Source organism: Catharus ustulatus, chromosome 3 (genome assembly GCF_009819885.2).
Source record: "Catharus ustulatus isolate bCatUst1 chromosome 3, bCatUst1.pri.v2, whole genome shotgun sequence".
Taxonomy (NCBI): Eukaryota; Metazoa; Chordata; class Aves; order Passeriformes; family Turdidae; genus Catharus; species Catharus ustulatus.
Window position 1 is genome coordinate 3,344,320 of NC_046223.1, and position 21,945 is coordinate 3,366,264.

The 21,945-nt window shown below is 39.5% G+C and overlaps 1 protein-coding gene across 4 annotated transcripts in view; it reads right to left on the minus strand.

The window, feature by feature from the left end:
• Positions 1-1,065: 1,065 nt before the first annotated feature.
• The window catches only part of LOC116994246 (exportin-1), a 34,104-nt gene continuing 13,224 nt past the window's right edge, over positions 1,066-21,945 (minus strand). For all 4 annotated transcript variants that reach the window (XM_033055791.1, XM_033055790.1, XM_033055789.2 and 1 more), the window contains 21 exons: positions 15,818-15,879; positions 15,695-15,739; positions 15,430-15,611; positions 14,994-15,042; positions 14,782-14,901; positions 14,547-14,675; positions 13,802-13,960; positions 11,268-11,465; positions 10,593-10,731; positions 9,092-9,273; positions 8,115-8,271; positions 7,844-8,007; positions 7,112-7,246; positions 6,066-6,249; positions 4,961-5,067; positions 4,436-4,630; positions 3,874-4,042; positions 3,062-3,196; positions 2,785-2,944; positions 2,609-2,705; positions 1,066-2,113 (listed from right to left, as the gene is read on the minus strand). In XM_033055791.1, the coding sequence (XP_032911682.1) occupies positions 1,967-2,113; positions 2,609-2,705; positions 2,785-2,944; positions 3,062-3,196; positions 3,874-4,042; positions 4,436-4,630; positions 4,961-5,067; positions 6,066-6,249; positions 7,112-7,246; positions 7,844-8,007; positions 8,115-8,271; positions 9,092-9,273; positions 10,593-10,731; positions 11,268-11,465; positions 13,802-13,960; positions 14,547-14,675; positions 14,782-14,901; positions 14,994-15,042; positions 15,430-15,611; positions 15,695-15,739; positions 15,818-15,879 (2,915 nt within the window). In that variant the 3' untranslated portion in view covers positions 1,066-1,966. The remainder of the gene's footprint in view (positions 2,114-2,608; positions 2,706-2,784; positions 2,945-3,061; positions 3,197-3,873; positions 4,043-4,435; positions 4,631-4,960; positions 5,068-6,065; positions 6,250-7,111; positions 7,247-7,843; positions 8,008-8,114; positions 8,272-9,091; positions 9,274-10,592; positions 10,732-11,267; positions 11,466-13,801; positions 13,961-14,546; positions 14,676-14,781; positions 14,902-14,993; positions 15,043-15,429; positions 15,612-15,694; positions 15,740-15,817; positions 15,880-21,945) is intronic.

Here is a 21,945-nt window from a genome sequence, read left to right on the forward strand (position 1 = left end):
CAACAGCTGCACTTTAAACTGCCCAATAAAGACAATATTGCCTTGAGGATGGAGCAGAAAGCTCCACGTTGGTGGGAAGACATGAAAAAGCTGGAACTGGGAGCTTTAAGGAGAGTAAGAAATGGGTTCTGTAACTCTGGCAGTAATTTAGAGTTTGGGAGGCTGTAGGCAGTCCCAGCCAGGGGGGTTTGAGGAGGTCTCCAAGCAGTGCCAGCTCACAGTGCCACTGCTTAAGGACCTTCCCATGAAAGCTGCTGAGCTTTGCCAGGGTAAAACACACGGGGAGATGCTCAAAGACACAGAGGGGCTGAGAGTCCAGCCTGGAGATGTTCCAGGCACAGCTACATCCTACAGGAACACTGCTAACTCATGCACTTCTACTGCAAAGGAACACACAGCACAAAGTCCTTAACTACAGCACCCAAACGGACACACAACACCCCCAGCCTGCCTGGCTCCTGTGACAGCTCTCTGACAATAGTTACACCTCATCCCAGTAACAACCTGGAGACTGGACACCAAATCCACGGAGAAACTTCGGGAGAGCTCGACACTGACTGTTAGAGAACAGAGACAAGACACAACAGAGATGGGGAAGCCAAGACTGTACACAACCTTAGTGTTCATACTGCTTCATAAATCTGTGAAAATCATTTAACTACAAAACTTTAGGTAGAAAAATAACCATAGAGATCTTGTCTACACATGTTATTAACATGGACTATTATTAACTGTTTAGTCAAGATACAGTGCAATACCTCTTTGAAATAAATTGCAAAGAGTCCAGAGAGAGAAAGAGCAAGAGTACCTCATTCCTGGCATTTTATAGTAACGTGGTATGGAATAGTTATCCATGGAGGTAAGTCAGAGCAGCTACTGTACTTCCAAATGGAACCCAACTTAGTTCATGGTAACTTCAAGCACAACCAAAGTCCTTGAGATGAGGCAAGCCAGAAGGAACAGTTATCTAGACCTCAAGGAACTTTTCCTATGCCTTCAAATACAAATCTTAAATACGATCACAGCAATTTCATCCAATAAAAGAATAAGCCAAAGAAAGAAAAATAAATGTAAACCAAGTTTATTTTGCTCTTAAGTAGTGTTCTTTAAGCACTACAGCATGGTAAACAATGTAAATTAGTATAAGTCATCTCAAAAGCCATTTTTTTTTTATTTTATGAGTTGTTAAAAAGATGCAGCCTATTCTAACAGGATAAATATTTTAACCATTTCACTTCGAGTTAATGAAGGCTCACAAATGAGCAACACTCCTCATTGAGGAAAACAAAAAGCTGTTGTCGACAAAGCGACAGCACACACACAAAAACAAAAGAACTGTGTAAAAATAACTAACTGTACTGTGTTCCCATACTCTTTAGAAGTTGCTTTACAATGGGATGATATGCACATGATCTTGCTGCAAACTTGCCATACAACTTGCAAATACACGTAGCCTATAGCCTTACCACTCAGTCCAGAAAGCTGCTAACTGATCCGAACAAACGCAGCACTAGGATCCTCTGCTTAACAATTAATTCAATCTGCTTTACTCTTTACCTTTTCTCCTAGACTGCAGGACAGACTAGAAAGAAAATTACTCCGAATTAAAAATCGATACTCTTACAGGAAATTGTATTATTTTGCAATATAGTCTTTTACAAGTTACGTTTTGCCTATTTTCCCCTTAGCCACAAAATGGGCATGAAGTAATTACTTTGAAAATGCCTTAATTTTCAACTTCATGCAAATCTAAATAAAGATGACCAAACAAAAGCTTAAACAATGGAAGGATATTTCACAGAAAATTTCTTATACAAAAAACACATAAGAAAAAGGGCCACTAGGTGACATTTTAATTTACAAATTGGCATCATTTTGGTCAACAAATATCCAAGTGCTGTTTTCTTCTATCACAACAAAGTAGCTGTACAGAAAGAAAACTGCAAAACTTGTTTTATTTTTGTTTTTAATCGCACATCTCCTCAGGAATTTCATGTGGATTAAGGATGCCAGGTACAGACATCTGAAGTTTATGCTTCTCCTCTTGAGCCTGCCGAAGGGCTGTTTCTCGCTCCTCCAAGAATAAGTCTGATGTGTCTTCACCTGCAAATTCCTGGGATAATTCACATAAAAACATCAGTTTATTGTCAAGTGCTTAAGGCAGAGTAATAGCTTCCAAAATTATACAGGAAACATCTTCCCTTCCTGTTCCCTGACAGGCTACTCGCATGGTTTTCTGTTCCTAAGGTCATAATTAATATAAAGTAATATTTAAAGAAGTTCACCATGTGTTACAGAATGGGATGCCAAACCCAGCATCTGGAGTGTATTACCATTACAGCAGAATCATTACAATTCTGAAATTTCTGACAATTGCAGTCTCAAAACAAATCAACAAACTATTTCCTACAATCTTATCATTCCAGCATGCTTGCAAAACATAAAGGCAAAGCATTAGTGTAGTGAATTTCAAAACGGGTCCCAACTGCAAGCAGAATAAGAAAAATCTGGTTAAAAACCAATTTATTTCCCATTAGATACTGTCCTATGTGACAAATCGCTGCTGAAAGCAGTTTTTCATTTCTTGAGAAAAGCATGCCCAACATACCTTGATTTGGACCAGGAAATCCCTTAGGTGTTCCTTGAAGGCAGGAATATCCTGATTTAAACTGAAGAGTCCTGTTACAAACAGCTTAACCTGGGCACTAACAGCAAAACACATCAGTTAGAATTCCAAGAAGTAAGAACCCACTGAGAAATATGAATGAATCATGGCAGACTTACTCTTGCAGGTGAGGAAATGCCGATTTGAGGAGATTAGCCACATACTCCTGAATAAACATTTGGTTGTTCACTGGATTTCCAGGGTTTAAAGGAGTACTTATTTTTCCCTCTTCTACCAAGTTGAACATGTAAGCAAGGATTGACGCATGCATTGTCAAACCTGCACAGATCAAAGCCAGAAACACACAGTTGTTATTCAGAACAGGATGTGCTACATTATTTTGATGTTCAGAGGGATGGCTTGCAGCACCTGCCTCACACACAGGCACATTCTCACCTGCAGTGTGTGAGGTGTCTGTGACCACAGAGAAGATGTGCTGGAGGATATCGCAGAAATACGTCTGATAGAAGCTCTGGGCAGCTGTCTCCTCCTGTGCAACATTTTGGAGTAGGGTATAAAGGATCTGAAGTCCTGCAAAACAGGCATTAGAAAAGGTGATCAGAGAACAACAGTCCAACAGCTGGGAGATTTTGGCCTTTTCCAAAACAAGTGACCCAAGAAATCCTGATGGGAAGCAGGATGCCCAGCATGGCACAGTGATGGCTTTGTGAGGCACTGCCTCCCAGACATGGCACACCCCTTCAGCTTCATTATACTATCATTAATATATCATCAGATAAAGAGACAATCACACCATCTGATGAGCAAAACCCTCAATAGTGTTAGCTATTTCAACAAGGAAAGATGTTTTAATGTTTAACTTGAAATGGAAACTTTGATTTGGTGAAATACAAGTGAAGAACATCCTTTCTCCCCATCCCTAAAAGGCTAAAAGAATCACTGGTTTCACAATTTTTTTGTGGCACCATTTTAAGCTGCTGCATCTGTTCAGCCATTTCAGAATAGTGCCAATGCTCACATGGCAAAAAAGCAAGTCAAAATCGTAATAGTGCTCTCTTCCAGCTACAGGAATCAAACAACAACCATCCCACCCCCAGATTCCTGGCTGACACCTTGAAGCTGAGACAGGAATTCTATCCCTGTGCAAATGCAAAATCATGTGAACAACATGCTAAGTTTGATTAAAGAAAATGAAGTAAAGGAACAGTATTCTACTAGAAAAATCTGTATTAAACACTTCCATTTACCTGTATCTGCAACGTTTCTCATTGTGTGTTTGAAAGCCCAAATAATAGAATCCAGGACAAGTTTGAACTGTGCAGGTGGAATGGCCAGGAAGGCTGGGAAGCAGTGAGAATTTACAGCTTGGAGCAGCAAGAAGAAGTTTGTTCTATGTTCAGGATATTCTTCAAAGTCCTAGAAGGGAAAGGGGAAAAAAGCCAAGTCTCCATAAGTTTCATCTTCAATTAAAACAGAGCAAGTCAGTATGTAGTGCACACTTAGTGAGGAAATATTCAACTGAGCAGTAGCGGTGTTCTTACACTTCAAGTATTTATCAATTTTAAGCCATTAGTCCTACACTGACATTTAACTTCTGTTTGCAGAAGTGCAGCACTCCAAGGCCCCAGAAAAATCATTAATGGCTTAAATCAGGAGCTAACCAGGGAAGTTTAAAGCAATCTAAGAGCTCTAACTAGAGAGATCAACTATACAACAAGTACGCTAGTTTGAGTGGAAATCTGGTCAAGTGCCACAAAAGCACTCTGTGACTGGAAAAAACCACAAATCTCAGGTTTCAAATACAAATACCTTGTTGATCATGTTTAATGTGCACTCAAAAACAGCATCGAAGATCTGAGGTATTTCAGCAGTGATGTGTCCCCCCAGCTTGTTGACAATGATAGCCATGGTACTGAGCACCTCGGGCTCCCGAGCGGCCGGGACGTTCCGCTGGTAATCTATGAGAACTGCATCCAACAACGGAGGAACAAAGTTTTCAGCTACCTGGTTGGAAGAGTAAGCCAGGTTATAGCAGTGCAGTTACTGAGCAAAGTCTCCAGCACTTTGTAGCCAAGTTCCTCCTTCAGTTACAGGTGACACTTTTCGTAAGGAAGTTGAAGTTCCCATCCTCTGTCTCCATCTTAAATCTCCTTGACTCCCTTTAACATTACTCTCAGCTAAAATCAACTGAAGTATCTCAAACACTGCTCAGGCTCACCTCTTCTTATACTTCCCACACCTCCTGAAAGAAGTTCCTGTGACCATCAACTGAACACAAAGCAGTTTTTCCTAATTCTGTCTTAGTAGTTATTTCTATAAAATGCATCCACTTACCATCTGCGGATCATTGGACCTGCTCACCCAGCCAGAAATTAATTTTAAAGTTTCCCTTTTTACAGTCCTCATACTTCTAATCAAGGGCTGCTTTGTTACCATTTCACCTGGAAAATTTTAAAGCTTCAGTTAATTGTGTGAGGTGTCAAAAAACCCACAAACCCTCAAAACACCCCCAAATTAACTTGATATTAACAAAACAGAATACTTGATTTAGATATCTGAATGACAAAGACTAATAAAGACTTCCTTTGTCTTTAACCTTTTCCAGTTGTAAAAATCTTCCAAACAGCAGTTGCTGTTTGGAGTTCACCAGGCCCATAGCCCCAGAGACTGCTTCCTCAACTTCACTGTGTCTGGCAATGATGAATTCTGGCCATTAGATCAGCTGAATGAGAAGTTATTGATTTCTCTGCCAGTTTTATTCTGAATTCCAGGAAGCTACTTTCAAGGTAAACCAGCTGCACAGTTACCAAGCTGCATTTAACACTCCAATTTCCAGGTACATCTTGTGCCCTGGCCAGAAAAGTGGGCACAGCAACTGACTCATTTCATCTTGTAATGAACTACTACAGAAACACATTCTACCGAGATGCCACAGGCTCTCAAGTTAGCTGGTAAAAATAAGAGTGGTAATTGAGAATTCCTTCTGTGATTGGAAGCCTGGTTTACCATGACTTTCAGGCATCATCACTCATTACATTTCAGCCTTGTAGCAGCACAGTCTCATCCCAAAACCCTGCTGGCATCTTCTGAAGGAATGGATGAGATTCTATTTACAGAATGTCTTTTAATGCTCAATCCCAGAGTAAGCCAAAAGAACACAGGCTACACTGCATCACAGCAAGATGCTTATTAATTCTAAGTAAGTATCTCTGGTGTTCTGCATTCTCCTAAACTTGCTCATTTATAGATGTTTGTTCCTCCCCCTAAAGCTGGGAGTTCTTTATTTGAATACAATGTTAGCAAACAAAGATTTAAGTAAGCACTTTCAGTCCTTCTCTGCTCTCCCAAGCAGTAAAATTAACCTAACTGGGATGTACTCTGAAACCTAATGGCAGACACTGCTAAACCTCATTTTCAAGAAGAACATGGAATTTCTTACCATTAGCCTGAATAGCTGCAGAAATATTTTCACTTAGGCACTTGTACACATTCAGCATATCTAAATAAATTCTTCCAAGCTGAATCACAAAGGGGTGGCCAACTGCTTTACACGCTCGTACATTGGTTTTCAGAATGCTACCAAGCTGCTTAACTGTTTCAGGATCCTTTAGAATATCAACATTCTGTGAAAAAATTAAGAGTTCATCTTCATTAGTGACTACAACCACCCTTTGGCTTTCAATATAAAACCCTAAGTTGAAACAATTTATTTTACACACTGCCTTAAAGAAGAGATCACTCAAATTTATGGACTTTTTATAGAGATCCTGGAGTTTATTTCATGGCATTTGCCACTACCTCCAACAGAGTCAGGATAAAACTTCATTTCATTCTGTTTTTCTGCAGAATTATTTTTGCTGCCGTGCTACAAGCATTACTCTAGTTAGAGAAAGAAGGAAAACTAAGGAGATTAAGTTGAAAACAGATAGAAGGGGTCCAAAGGAAATGCAGTGTGTTCTTGGGAGAAGTCAGGGTAGGAAAAGTAACTTAAGCTTGCTTAAGTTTCAGGCCCCTAATTAGATTAACTGCAAATGGATTGTCTCTAAAGAACAACAGTCTTGCACTCCACAAGTGTGTAGAGATAAAAGTATTTTCAAAAGACTCAAAGAAATAGAAGACAGAGTAAGAAAAGATGTACTTTAAGAGAATGGTGAGAGAAGAAAGGAAGAACAATGAACAGTATTTTTAGCATTTTAACTTTTCTGTTACCTAAAATCCAAGTGAAAGGGAGTCATTAGAAAAAACTACTGAAATGAATTCTGTACAGTAACAGATTGTACTTTAAATCAGACTTCAACAAGTATTTATTTTTCATTTATGTCCCCTCTCTCAAAACAACACCTTCATTTTCATGTCAGTCTCTGTCAGCCATCACATAATTAAGTCCAGCCCAATTCCTTGTGTGAAAAATACAACCAGGAGAGGGCAAACACGTAGGAGGGTTTTTGACCTGAACACAGGACACATTAAAATGGAAGAGCTCACCTTTGTTGCCTGCTGAATGATGCTGTCCCACACCTGGTTGGGCAGCAACATGTACTTTTCTATCAGATGCTCCTGCACAGTCTGGTCTGTCTGTGCCCCAATCATGTATCCAACTGCTTCATAAAATGTGTGCACCTGATGGGAACAGCAACACCCCAAACACCAGGGTTAAAAAAGGACTAAGGAAAAACTCAGTTTTACCAGACATGTTTGAACTGTGCACTGCCTCCCATCAATCCTGGAAGTGTCTTTTTCCAGGTGCCAGATCCATTCTGCCTGAAGCTTCAGTAAATTGGTGCAGGTACTCTCATTTCATGAGCCATGCCCTGCCCAGCCAGCTTTCCCCTTCCTTTTTTCCTAAGGACTGGATTTTAGACTTTCCCTTTTTGGACTGTTCCTCACTCCCTATTTCCCAAATACATGACCAGTATGTAGGTACTGTTACAATAGAATATTGCTCTTTCCCAAAGCAGAATCACCAAGTTACACACAATGTCTTCTGGAAGACATTGCAGAAATGAAAACTCCAACTAAATGCACTTTAATTCTCTTTTCAAGTATTCCAGTTAACATCACAGCAATGCAACTCGAGCATGATATTCATACCCTGACACTATCCCTAATAAAAAATAAAGGATAAAATCCAACCCTTGTAAAACACCCCTACATTTCAACAGGAAGCAACTGTGCAGCAATCTTTAGGAATTATCCACAACCTCAAATCAAACCTACCTGTTGTGGCTGAAGGTCACAGATGATTGTGTTAATATTGTTCAGGATTTCATCAATAAATGGCATGACCTCTCCCACCTGAACCTGGACAAAGTGTCGGCGGCATTTTTGTGCTATTTTTATGAAGGTATCACAAGCCATGTCCTGGACACCATCGTGGGTTTCTAAATGAAATCAAATCAGTTACTGCTTTGCATTTTTTTCCCTCCGTGTATAGGTATCTTTTTTAAAAATAATTAAAACAGCAAATTTTAAAAAAGCAGATAATTACCATGCATAAATTCAAACAGCTTGTTGACTACTGTCTTCAAAAATTTCCAGTGAGCTCTCAAAAATCGTGGGTATTGACCTACTATATACATTATATTTGATGCAATAATGGCTTTATTGTCCTTTCCTCGCTTTTGTTCGCAGAGTCCCAGGAGATCCTACAACACAACAGATTCTTAGTCTCCTCTTCCAGTTTATCAAGTTTCATTAAAAGCATGACAAGCATAACATCCTATAAGCAGTTATATTAAAGATGGTTGACACAATCAAGCACAAAATACAAATAAAGAAATAAAAACTCAAACAAATGTGTTGAGATTGGGGTGATGCAATCATTGAGGTTTCATCCAAACCCTGATCATTGTGTTTTAAACTAAGGAAGCTCCATTTTAAATTATAACTAAGGATTCCTGCAGGGGGAGTTCAACAAGCCTTACAGTACTCAATACTGGCTGAGTAGGTGATAGATAAAAATACATTCTCAATCTCCATCAAATAGAAGAAATTAAACTACATCTTTTGTATGACTTAAAACTAAATACTCTGTAAGTATCTTTATATGACTTTTTAAAGTCTGTTACTCTTGTAAAAATGTTATTCATATATTAACCAAACTTTGAGTTTGATCAATGAATATACAGATATAGCAAAAGAGCAAGGTGTTAGGCTGGTTACAATCATGGGTTACTTTGCCACTCTGCTGTATTTCATTAGTAATCCCTTTCCATCTCTTCTGCATCCCCAAAGAATACATTTCATCATAAATTACACTTTATCTGATGAAAAGGCTGTTTGGATCAATGCACTGTTCAGCACTAACTTATTCATCACCCCAAAATTCAGGATGGAACATTTCCCATTCATTTATTCTTATGCACCAAGGCAGCTTTCTAAGATCACAGAGCAGTATTTCTGCAAGCTTGCTTTCTTCAGCCTAAACTCAAGTGTGACCAAGCTGTTAGTTCTGCCCCACCATACCTTAATTACTGTAACCAGAAACCTCTTTTCATCTTCTTCGTGCATGGCGCCGCTGATGGAGCCGATAGCCCAGCACAGGGTGTTCAGATTCTTCCACGACCACTCAGTCCCATTCACTTGATTGTGAAGCTTTTCAGTCATAATTCGTTCTGTGTCTGCATAATCCAGATGTGTGAGATAAACTGAAAGACATCAACGTGCAATGTTTTAAACCAGCAGCTTGGGTCTCATCTCCATAAGCAGTTACATAAAAATCTACTGAAGCTCTTGGGTAAAAGCATAATGTTTCCTTCCTGAAGTCACAACAGCATGAGGTAGTAACTGAAGCAGAATTTTTTTCAAATTATTTCAAAGATGGACAATAAATTTTATTGAGAACCTAAGTTCTAAGGGGTCTCATCAAAACATCACATGCAGGTGATGTGAAAAGTCTAAATCAACGCATGTCCCGTGTGATACCAAGGCAAATTATTATCAGAAGGCATCTGTACTGATGGTCTGTAGGGAATATGGGATTGGCTGCCTATGGGGCACATTATACAGTGTGTAAGCCCATGCATTTTCTTCAGCTCTGCCTTTTAGTGTCACCACATTTGCTGGTTGCAATAAGCCACGATTAAAGTGGAGCTGGTGCTCCTGAACATGTCTAGGTGGAAGATTCAGGTATCACAACTCAGTCACTTGCATCAGTCCCTACCTAATAGGATTAGTGTCTCCAATATAAAACTAAATCCCAGCAAGTCAAGAGCAATTTACGGCCAGGTTCAAAAATAGATTTTTACTGGAGCACAGAACACAGTTCCACCACATTCTCCCCCTTTTTTTTCTCCAAGTGAATCTTCTGGGTAATACAACAAGAGCAATAAAAACCTGACCCCCATTTTCACATAAATAATCTTGTATCTGGCAAAACAATTTGGGTTCAGGATATAGAGTAATTGTTTCACAAAACAAAAATTGTTTTCACATTCCACATGCAAATGTATTAAAGCAATTAATTTAACGCTGGCTATAGCTACATCCCAAACAGAAAGGTGAGAATGAAAGTACCCAAAACACCAACATACACTTTGCAACTCACAAGCTTTCCAACACACACATTCCTAGTGCATCAACCTGTTGCTGAACACTCAGCATTCCCATCTGCATTTGAGACAATAAACTGCATATTGAAGCTCTAATGTCCTGAATATCTGACAACTCTACTCCCTTTGCTCCCTCAAGTTACAATTAGGACTCTCAATTTTTTTCCTACCTCAAAAAACTCATTATCACTACAATACCCAACAACAAAAATTGAGTGGGGTATTGCTACTCCATCAGGTTATAAAACACCACACGCCTCAAACAGGAAACTTCAGAGCAGCCACTGCCTCCTCCCTTTCCAGTCTGTGTAGTACTCCTTGCTGATAACCATTTCACCCACACAATAATTCACATGCCAAGATAACAAACTGTAACACTGATGCAGCTGCACACTAACTGCAGTCAGTTCACTTACCCAACGTTTCTCTCATATTTTTATACAAGTTTATGGAATCCGTATCCTTCATGAATTCCCGAACTACCTCCCCTTGATCGTTTTCCACAACCAGGACTTCTTCAGGCTTGGCCATGCGGCTGACCATGAGCAATCGAACCTGGGGGAAGTGAAAACTCCATCAAACTGCACCCCCAACACTCTCCCAGCTGCACAAGTGGCTCCAGAGCACTCTGCTCAGGCAGTCTCTGCCACAGAAAGGTTCTATCCAGCTGTAACAAGCCATTAAGGACAGAGCCTGCTGACTTCTCTCCCTCCAATGAACAAGCTCAGTACTTGAAGGAACCCCAAACTATGTAGTATTTATATTTTCCAGAGGTTCAAAATGCTTGTGTCACATTAGGGGGTCTTTTAAGGACCAAACACACAGGTTTTCCTCCAACTCTAACACTCCAGCCTTTCTGATCCCAGAAACTGTTTAATACATATTTATTTTAAAATTAAGTACCTTAAAGCTGGAATAGCACATTAATGCTATTCTATACTGGTGTCATCTCAAAGTATTTTCACATTAATTATATAACTAGAGTTGAATCAACTATCAATTACTCTTATGTCCCTCCCTACATGAATCAAAATGTCTGATTCACAACAGAATCTGAATCTTTACAGTGTCTTCACTTGCCCATGGATTACCTTGGACAAAACAGGCAAGTAAAGTTGCCTCCTTGGAGGAACATCAAAGTGTTGACTCCCTGAAAGCAGTGGAGAAGCTGACGTTGAGAACGGACTTTCCCTGTACAGCTCAGCAGCTAAATGGTTCCAATATTCCAGACAAATCTTGAAAATTTCAGTTTCTTCAACTTCTGATACCAACAACATGTAATGAAGAGCCTGGAATAAAGTGGTTTAAACACACAATTAGTGACTGTATCTGTAGATCAAGCCACATTGCTTCAAGTTCAGTTACCCAATGCTGACAAAATGCCAAATTAATCTCAGATTTTGGAACAAGAGGCATTAACATTGCAAAGACATTATTTACAGGTCAGAGTTGTGACTGGTAGAGCAACTCAAAACCAAGGACTCCTGTCACTTAATGTTCTTTTCAAAGTGTTTGTATTCTTAAATCTGAGATAGCCTAAAGACATCTTAGAAATGCCATCACCAAACCAGCGTGTTTGTAAATTATCAAACCCACAGCCTCTGGAGCTTCTGCAAGGCAATTTCAGAACCTCAAAAAAGCCTCACCAGCTGGTGTCAGCGATTGCTATTCTCAAGACTACTGCTGCTACTTTGTTCTGCATCCTTTGACTCTGGAATACTTGCTCCTTTGTTTTCAGAGAAGTCATCTACTAGAATATTTTCAACTTCTTTCCTGATAGAACAGCCAGAGCGGGCTGAGCAGGGAAAGCCACTGATGCAATTCTGACAAGCTCAGATATCAACCAGAGAAATTAAAACTACACAGACAAACCTTTTTTGCCTAAGCTTATTATGCAGTCCCCAGTGAAAGGTATCAAAGCAATTGCCCATTAGTGAACAAACAGAATGAAATGATAAAATCTGAAGATATTTTCATAGATTAGGCACTCCAACTCAGTCTTTTGAAAGGTAAAGACCTGATTCAGCATCTCCACCTACAGTGTCAAAAGAGGGACTCAGAACAGCCATATATTCATCTTTACACACCAATTTCTCTTAGTAATTTCACTTAAAATAACTGATGTAGATTGCTCTGCTAGTCTAGAGAGATCCAGTGAATCCATGGAACAATTTCAAGAGACTTGCTACACCCAAAGTGCAGGATTTAACAGGTTAGAATGACGCACCACTTTTTAAAGCAAAACTGCACTTAGATCCAGAGCTTACAGAAGTTGATTTTACAACCATTTTAGGCAGGCATAAGAACTTGGTTAAACATTTCACCATTCTATACAAGACTGCAAGTCTTCAAAATCCAGTTTTGCAAATGCCTGTTTTATAAACAGGTCTTCCTAGTACAGCCTCAGTGTAAGTAGAAACTTGAGCCTTGAGCTGTGCACCCTTGATTTCAAGTTATTTTGAAAGCTCACTACTTGCAAATTCAGCAATTATCTGGAAATGTTACCAGCTGCTCTACCGAAAATAAGAAAGTGATACTCCTCTGAGTATGTCTTCTAAATGAGCTACAATTTGATAGAGGCAGCCAATTTCATTAATATGTGCCTTTTTTTTTTTTTTTAGAGGCCTACCTGCAGAAGATATTGAGAACACTGGCTGGAACAGACTGGAATTCAGATGGGCACACTGGATAACAGTTAATCGACCTGCAAAATGTATTTCCCCCTTCCAATATACCTGGTCTCCAAGTTTAAAAATAGGAGTGTTTTTCTCCCCCTGTTTCAGGGCAGCTCCTCAGCCTAGAAACTCCAAACCTGCACTAGACTTAATTCTGCACACAGAAAATGGTTCTCCACGGGGATATGGAACAACTTCTGTTCCCTTGGAGTGGAGCAGCAGCAAAAATGTCACCACAGAACACCTGAATCACAGCAAAATTCTAATTCATCATTCAAACAACACAATTAAAAATCCTAATCTACCCTCACTACAGCAGGAAGCAGTACCCTCAGTGCTTCAGCCTTTCCAATCCTTCACATTCTTATCTGAATCTCCAATATTTGCCATAACTCCAGTGGTTTTACTGAGATACAGTCACTTGGTAGGGCTCTGCCACTTGCACACAATCTTTATTACAGAGAAAATCTCATCCTTGAGGACTATTTCAAGCTTTTCAGTTGGGAAATGGCAAACTAGGCAAGAAGCTACATCAGGAAGGAGGAACTGGCCTGCAGCATGTGCTGGACACTAGAGAGCAGCTCTGGGTGCTCAGTTAAAACACTGAAGTCATATCAACACACCTTCATGTGAGAGTTAAACAGAAACCTGCAAACCCATGGAAAAATAATATATTCATTTACTTTGAAGCACTGTTTGACACTTCCATGGAGGAACAAGTAAGAAGTGAGTGAGACAGAGTTAAGTTTTCAGACATTGCACTGGTAAAAGATCACTGAGAACAGAATGCCATTGAAGCATACTAGGGAAAACGTTCTGAGAGGGTTTTGTATTTGTGACTAGTTTTTTTCACTTACTTAAAGTACAATGATCTAGAAATTCTATCACATCCTTTGAACCTGAGAACACACCTGCTTACATTTCTAGACCACAAAAACCAAGCTACTTACCTCCATTAGTGTTTCCCTCAGATTTAACCTTTTTTCTATAAGTAGACCATGCTCCTTGAGGAACGTGCAGAGGAACAAACTGAGATTCTGAATGAAGTTCTGTTCATCATCTTTTCCATTAGAGTATGCAAGTCGGATATTGGTATTTAAAGGAAGCATCTAATAAAAAGGAATCATCAAGAATTTCCCTTTTTATACAGAACAACTACTTGGTATTAACAAGAATGTTGCTGTTTGTTTTTTATGAAGAACCTTCAAAATAGACCAACATTGCCAAGAGAGGAAAAGACTGTTTAAAAAATCCCTTGACCCATCCACTCACGATATAAACACTGAGGAAAGGATTCATCTACCTGAATCTGAACTGCTCAGAGGGGAATCATCAAATTATATAAATCTGATGTATGGTTTTTAATGAGAAATGTTTCTATCTATTCCAAAAATTAAGAAATCTGTAGAAGTTAGGTCAGTTTAGGTCTTGAGACACACAGTTCACATTTACCCATGAGTCAGCCCAAGCGCTCAAAATATCTCTTAAATTAAATCAAATCAATAGAGCAGAAACAGTTGCAATCAAGTTCAGAAAAACATACTTGGCACCTTCTGACCAAGCCACAAATACCACCAAAGAACAATACTTTTTCATCAAGAGCTCTATAATGCACATAAAGCTGTCAACTCAACTTTCTACAGAAACGGATTTTGTGACATGAAATTCAAAGGGAGATTTCTGAAAAGCATTTACCTGTTTTAACTGCATCATGGTCAGTGTAAAAAGTGTTACAAACTGTTCTTCATACTGGCTTACACTGACACCTGCAATCTCTGTGAGGCACTTCAAAGAGACATTTCGAAACATGGGAACATTTAAGAACTGTTGAGGGAAGAAAAAAAAGTAGGAACATTACAGAAGTGTTGTACAGTTTTTCTGCAACTTGAATTTAAATTTAAGAGCTATGATTTTTTTTTTGCAAGAATACCTTGTATATTAGTGTGCTGATTAACTTGGTCTCAAATATATATCCCAGAGGAATCCAGTTCAGAAATCGTAGCAAAGTTTCCAAAGTTGCATGGACTAAGGGAGCATTTTGGGAGTTTTCCTGCAAATTACCATTTAGAGTTTATGCCACTGTGACACTGTCAAGCACAAAGGGGGGAATTTTGAAAACATCATTAAAGAAATATGACTTACCATCACAAACTGACACAGCTGAAATATCTGAGAAAATTCATTGCACATGCTGTAAAAAAAAAATTAAAAACTAAGCATTTCCACATTTCATAAATGAAAATATCTATGCACACAGGTCCTTAAGATATATGCCCATGGAGTCATTCAAAAGAAAGGAGAAAAGACAATCAATCAGTGCTGAATGCTGTGTTAAAAGCATAGGAACCATCAGTCAACAGATGCTACTTGCAGCAAGGTACAAATCCCTGTGTGTACAAAATGAAGTTAGGGATCCCCTAGGAGAACTGCTTCAAAGAAAAATCAGTAACCCTCTTGGGCTCAGAAATGGAATTGCACAGCTGTAGGTGTTCACATAAAAGGCTCCAAGTGAGAGGAACTATTTAGCAGCAAGCACAAAATCTACTCTGTTCATTAAGATTTCAACAGATATACTTGCCTGTCTTTCAAATGCTTGGCTTTTACTTGAGTAATCTGGCCACTGGAAAAATCAAAGACTTCTTCACTCAGCAGTTTCAGAATCACCATGTTGTTCTGGCACAGGCTCTCGCTGGTCCTGCTGGCTCCCACAATATCGCTGATAAACGTGGGCCAGTGCTTCGGCCACTCCTGTTTCAGGATCTGCAAAGGGAAGCAGCCACACGTGAGACAGTAAAAGCAGAGACTTAGTAGTAAGGTTTAAAATGTTAGGAATTCTGGCTTACCTGAACAAGAATCATATTCAGTTTCCCAATATACACTTTCTCTTTCTGGAAAAGAGAAAGAGAAGAGTCAGGTTTTGCGCAACACTCCCCTCCCTCGTCCTCCCCTGAGAATTCTTCACTTACTTCTACACACGTTGGGTCAGATGAGGTCTTGATAATTAGGCCAACAACGTATTTTTTAATACCTGCAGAAGAGGTAGGGATTTATTTTCAGCTATGGCAGATAACACAGGTATAGCAACAAGTACTTGTGAATTCAGATTCCTCATGGTTTTAAACCAGAAACACCTCTAAGGGACCAGAGTAGCATGCATCAGTGAGCATCCTTCTTGTGTGCTACATGGGATAAACACACCTGTATCAATCCTGACAGGGGATATTTCAGATATGCAAAATGGCTTTATATCTAAGTATTTCAATAAAGCAGAAGACTAATGATTGGTATGTCCTTGCAGTAATTCTTAGCAGATCAAAGTGATCTCCAAGAATAAACAGAACTTCCTAAGTGTGACTCCAGTTTTAATGCCAGGTTTGCTAAAGTGTACAGAAAGCTTTGATCACCTGCACTGCATGCACAAGTTCAGAGATGATCCAGTCTACTCAGGCGATCCATTTTAAACAAAGGAGTTCCTAAGCACAGCATTTCATAGTCAAACGCTGTGCCAATGCTTAGCAAAGCTTCTCCTGTGACATCTTACAAAAACAGAACTCAAAACTTCATTCACTCGCACAGAACAATTTGAGTGTGAACCACTGGGCTTTTATAGCACATATTGCTTTTTCTTTTTTTCCTCTTACATTGGCAATTGGCCAACCAGGGGTACAGAGTATGTTAAAATGGTTCATTTGTGTTCCTTCTACAAATGCTTGCAAGTTTTTTTAGAGTTTTGAGTTCTACCACAAAACCAGAAAAACCCCAAGCACTGTAGGGAAGCTACACCACTCAGAGTTTCATTTTGCCACCTAACCCTCAGGTCACTCCTAATTAGTAAATCCATGGAAACAATGACTTTCCAAGTGACAATATCCATTCTGTACCAAAGCAGCCGACTCCCAAGGAAAGAACACACACAGAGGGCCCAGTCACAACCCAGGTGAACATTGCAGGAGCTCAGCTCTGACACTGCGCTTCCAACTGGGCAAGTGTTTTCTTGTTATAAGGAAGTTTGAGAATTGGTGGATGCTTTGCTATTCAAATTCATGAACCCAAAAATCTCATTTCAATCATTTCTTCAACAAGACAAGTCAGCTGGCTCATGCAGGCAACATGCACATGTTGAACACTTCAGAAGTTGTCAGTTTATGGAGAAGAATGGCTCCTGTTGAAGACATAATCCACAGCCTCTGTTCTAAGTTTTAAAACTTGTCTAAGACTTGATCAAATTTAGTAGGTTGTTGGTTTTTTTCATTTCAGACTTAAGCAAGAGGATTAAAATGGACAATTAATTAATTGTACCCTCATGAAATCTGGAAAAACTAGATCCAGACTTTGAGCCATTAGATACATACTAGACAGGAGCTGTTCTACAGGTAGTTCCAATTGCAAGTGGAACTATTCATCACCATCAACTGGGATCAATCCCCACTGCTCCAGGAGAATGGTCATTATTTAAGTACCACTGACAGGCACTGGGTAAGAGTTATTAACAATCACTGGTCTGACATCATAGGCCTGGTCTGATGTTTTAAACCCAAAATACACTCTTTGCTGAAGCACTACAGTAATTCACACATGAGATATTAAAGTCCCCCAAATAGTATGGAAATAGGTTTGCAGAGCCAGAAACTAAACTATTAAAACCATCTGCCAAATCACTATGGGAAGCCTCCTGTTGCAACTCTTTGCATTTCAAAAATGAATTAAAAAGCTAATATTGCTCTTAGAGTTCCAACTGCAAATCCATGGTATTTTCCATCTTGCTGCATCAATGGCATTGTGCTGTTCACCAACAACCTGAATTTTGTGCTGCCATCAATCCAGTCCCGAGACTAGCAGAGGAGAACAGCTGCTCTGCTCCACAGTTTCTCCATTTAAAAAACTTAAATAAAAGTAAAAATGGTGACTACAGCTCAAAAGACAACCTAAAAACTTTGCTCCTTCTCTCACATCACACTGCAGGCTCCTGAGATTGTCCATCTAGTGAACAAAGTTACATTCTTAATCCCCTAAAAGAAGCAGCTATCCAATTCTCTAATGCTCTTTTTGGCTCAGATGTAATTTTCTACTTTTTCTTTTTTAGCTTCAAGTGTTATGGTTTCTGCTCCATATTTAATAGCCCATTTATTTATCATTCCCTAGGAAAGATAATTTTCAGCAGAACAAATATATGTCAAATCTATATTCTGACAAAAATCGACCCAGAGGCTCATTACCATTTTTCAGCAGAACACGTCCAAGAAACTGTCCAGGGGTAGCAATCCATGGCATAAGCTAAAAGCAGCATGTTTGGAGAACTTAAAAGGCAGTGTTATGTTAAAAAGGAAAGCACAGGACATCCACAAGCCCCACAACCACTGCCCGGGTCTCCTTCCATCACAGAGGCAGCTGAACAAGTCTTGAAGAGGCAACACCACAAGTGCTAAGTCCAGGCCTTTCACTAAGCCAAGCAGGAAGAGACAGACAGTGCAGAAAAACAAAGCTTCCAATAAAAAGAACAAAAGCCACACCAACCACAACACCCAGGACACACAAAATGTTCTTCAAATATTATCTGACCTTACTACTGTACTGATCTCAGGACAACCAAAGGGAACAGACCCTGCTCCTGAGCCTGGACCAACTCCACTGTTAGAATTTTCTACAAAGCAAAGCCTAAGAAGTACTCTTGTCCAAAGTACCATAAAAGGGATGACAGAGCAAGGGCATGAACTTGAGGCCCTTTAGAACATTCCTGGATGTTCATTAGATACTGTCATCCTTCTGTGAAAGCTGCTCCTCGACAGAGAGGCAAACATTCAGTAAAACTGAAACACTTCCTGGAGGGAAAGTTCTTATCCCAAGTGACCCAAGCTATGTAATGCTTAGAGTGGAACTGGGACAGTGAGGAATGTCGCGTTATCCAACATGAGTAATTCCTGCAGCTTGAACTTGAGGAAATATCCTACAGCTTAACCTTTGGATGTGCTCTAGGAAGCCATTACCTCTCCTGCACACTCTGTACCCTGAGCAGAGCTCCTGTCACAGCCTGGTACAGCAGGTAAATAACCATGGACACAATCAGCAAACACACACCTGCAACAAACCCATTTTTTGTCCTCCAGGCACACGAGCACAGCTTTCCGTGCAATCACAGAGCACAAGCATTTAACAAGTGCCAGAAATTATTCTAGCTGGTGCTGCAGATGCAAGCTCACACTAATTTACTAAGATTAGTAAAGTCTCTGCTTGTATTAAAGAATAATAGGCACAAATGAGTCAGGTGGGCAATGTAACTCAGCAAATTAACATTATTTTGCAATCAGAATTATAATTTCAAATGCTAAAGCTGAGCTGTCCCCTCTGGGGATGTTTGTATGCACACACACTCAACTGTTTAGTCCCAAATTGTAGTCAAAATACAATTTTATTTTTAGTGTTAAGAAACAACGATTTCCCATACAGTCCCACTACCATCTTTACCCCTTAGTGCTGAATTGAATCAATCCATGATCTATTTGCTTTTCAACAGAAAACTCATGAAAACGCTGAACAAAAAGCACAGAGTTTGTCTTCACACACACACAGAAGTGCCATGCAGCTCATTCCCTCTTCATTACAGAGAGCCAAAAACATCTTCCTCGTGAAGCAGGCCAGGAATTTCCATTAAAATATTTCATTGCTGCACAGAAAAACCCACTGCATCAAAAGCTTTCCACTCAGCTCCAGGACCTTCCTGGAAAACACTGAACCGCATCTCTGAACACTTCACTTTTTCATTTCAGAATGAGAAAAGTTGTACAAGCAATTTGTGTTTCATAATGAAGAAGTGCTTTATCCATCTCAGCTCCAAACACTCCAGACAAGCTTGCCTTGTTCAGGGGAACAGTATTTCATTTCACAATGCAGGATTAATGAAACGTATCACTGCACTGAAGACCAAAAAGCCTTTCTTTTCAGGCAGGTTTTCACACTGCCACAGAAAATCCTTTTGAGACCACAGCACTTTAATCAAATGCCATCCTTTCTGAGCGTTACTAAACATTCAGCTCTAAAGGATATGGGAGTTTAAAGCAATTTAGTATCACACCTCAATAAAGCAAGAACTCCAACTTGAGAATGAGGGCACAATACCTTGGCCATCCGCCAGGTTCAGCACTGCCTGGGATGTTCTGGAATACATCACCCGCCCAGCCAGGCTTCAATGAAAACCACATGACATCATTTGTGTACGTGGAAGAGCCATTCCAAGCACCCTCCCGAGGACTAAATAAATAATCCACCCAGAGCAAGGCTAACCATTGCTGGGGGCTATGACCAAACATGTCTCAAGGCTGAGCACGCAGGTCAAGCATCTGATTTCACTGAATTTTACCCCTTCTGTGCCTCATAAACTCCACTTTTGTCTACAGAATCAACTGGTTCCCACTGGTAACTTCAAAAGCAAACCAAAACACAAGAAAAACAAAAAGCCATCATGTCAGTATTTTAAAACTGTTAATTGTTTCGACCAATTCTTGTTCCAGAATTATGGAAAGATAAGAACAAACTTTTCAAAACTGCTCACAAGCACCACCTGAGGAACAAAAAGCTATTTTACACAAGTTAAAGGACAAGAGGGCCAGAAAAGCTCAAACCTAAAAGCCACTTTAAAACAAAAGAAAAACTTCAGAATAGAGCTTCAAGTCTAAAACCACCTGAGGAAAACATTTTCGTCCTTGTATTTGAAGTTCAAGGGCTGGGAGCTGAAACCTTCCAGCATACAGACAGAAGCTAATCTCACAGCTCAACAAATCATTCTGATATACAATTTGTAAAAAATAAAAAAAAAAAAACCTCCCAAAAAAGTCACAGTTCATGCTCTGCAATTAACAGCATTGCTTTATTTCTCCCAACAAATTTCAGGATGTTGTTTCAAAAATTTTTTTTATTCATTGACCATTTAATTCAGATTTGCTCTTGACTTTAACTCTTAAGCACTGCTGTTGCTACAAAGGAGGAACAGTGTTTTTCTCATAAATGCATTTAGTTTTCCTTTTAACCAATAGTAAGATCTGTCACTTGGATTTACTACACAAACCAACCAGACATGCACAACACATGTTTCATAAACTATGATAGAAGGTAAAACTGATTTGAAAACTGCATGATTTGCTTGGTCACTAAGCACTCCCACTTCAGTTTCCTGCACACACATTCCACCAGTTACACTTCAAACAAGAAAATCCTGTCAACCAAAGAATGGCTGGAGTCAAGGAAACCTCAATTTAATCAGCCTTGCTATCTCCCAGGTAATCAAGCCACCTGTATGAGCTCTGGAGCAGCTCTTTTGTACCAACCAGTATCATCAGCCAAACAAAAAAAAATTTAAAAAACAACTACCACAGACCAGATCAAACTGGATTAGAGATAAAAAGATTCTCCTTCCTACACCACTGAGGCCAAGTTGGATAAAATGCCATGGTACAGAAAATATATTTGGTTCCCCTTCTACCCCACAAGTAAAATCCAGTTTCCCTAGAGCAGGATAAAAGTAAATTTCAATTTTAGTTTGATTCAAAGGGAAAATGCTTTAAAAGCAGAACAAGCAACACATTTTTGTTAGTATGAAGTATTTTTTATTTTCTCTGGAGTTTTCATGGTATGTAAGTCAGGAAAAGTAAGAATAGAACACCTCAAGATGGTTACACAACTACAGACAGTAACTTTATTTTGCCTTGTAACATATGGAGTTACTGCATCTTCTTAGATGGCAGCAACCACTCCAAGAGCATTGTCACTGTTAGAGATAAAATGACCCAAAGCACAGGCAGCCTCATCCCACCACCATTGTTTCTCAGCTCTCCTATGCATTAAGAGCATGTATTTTAAAACTTAGAATTCCTGATCTACATTCTGTATTTTGCAATTGTTCAGTTCCAAACAATCAAGTCAGGTCAATCCCTGTGAAATCTGATCTACATCTCCCTTCACCAGTGGGTAATGCTCCTAACTCCTTTCCCTTCTGCTCTGCTCCCACAGCCAAAAACTTCAGGACAACAACTTCAAAATGCTGAATCTAAGTGCTCATAGTCAAGGATGAACCAAAATATGACTGAGCTGAGATACTCCAAGA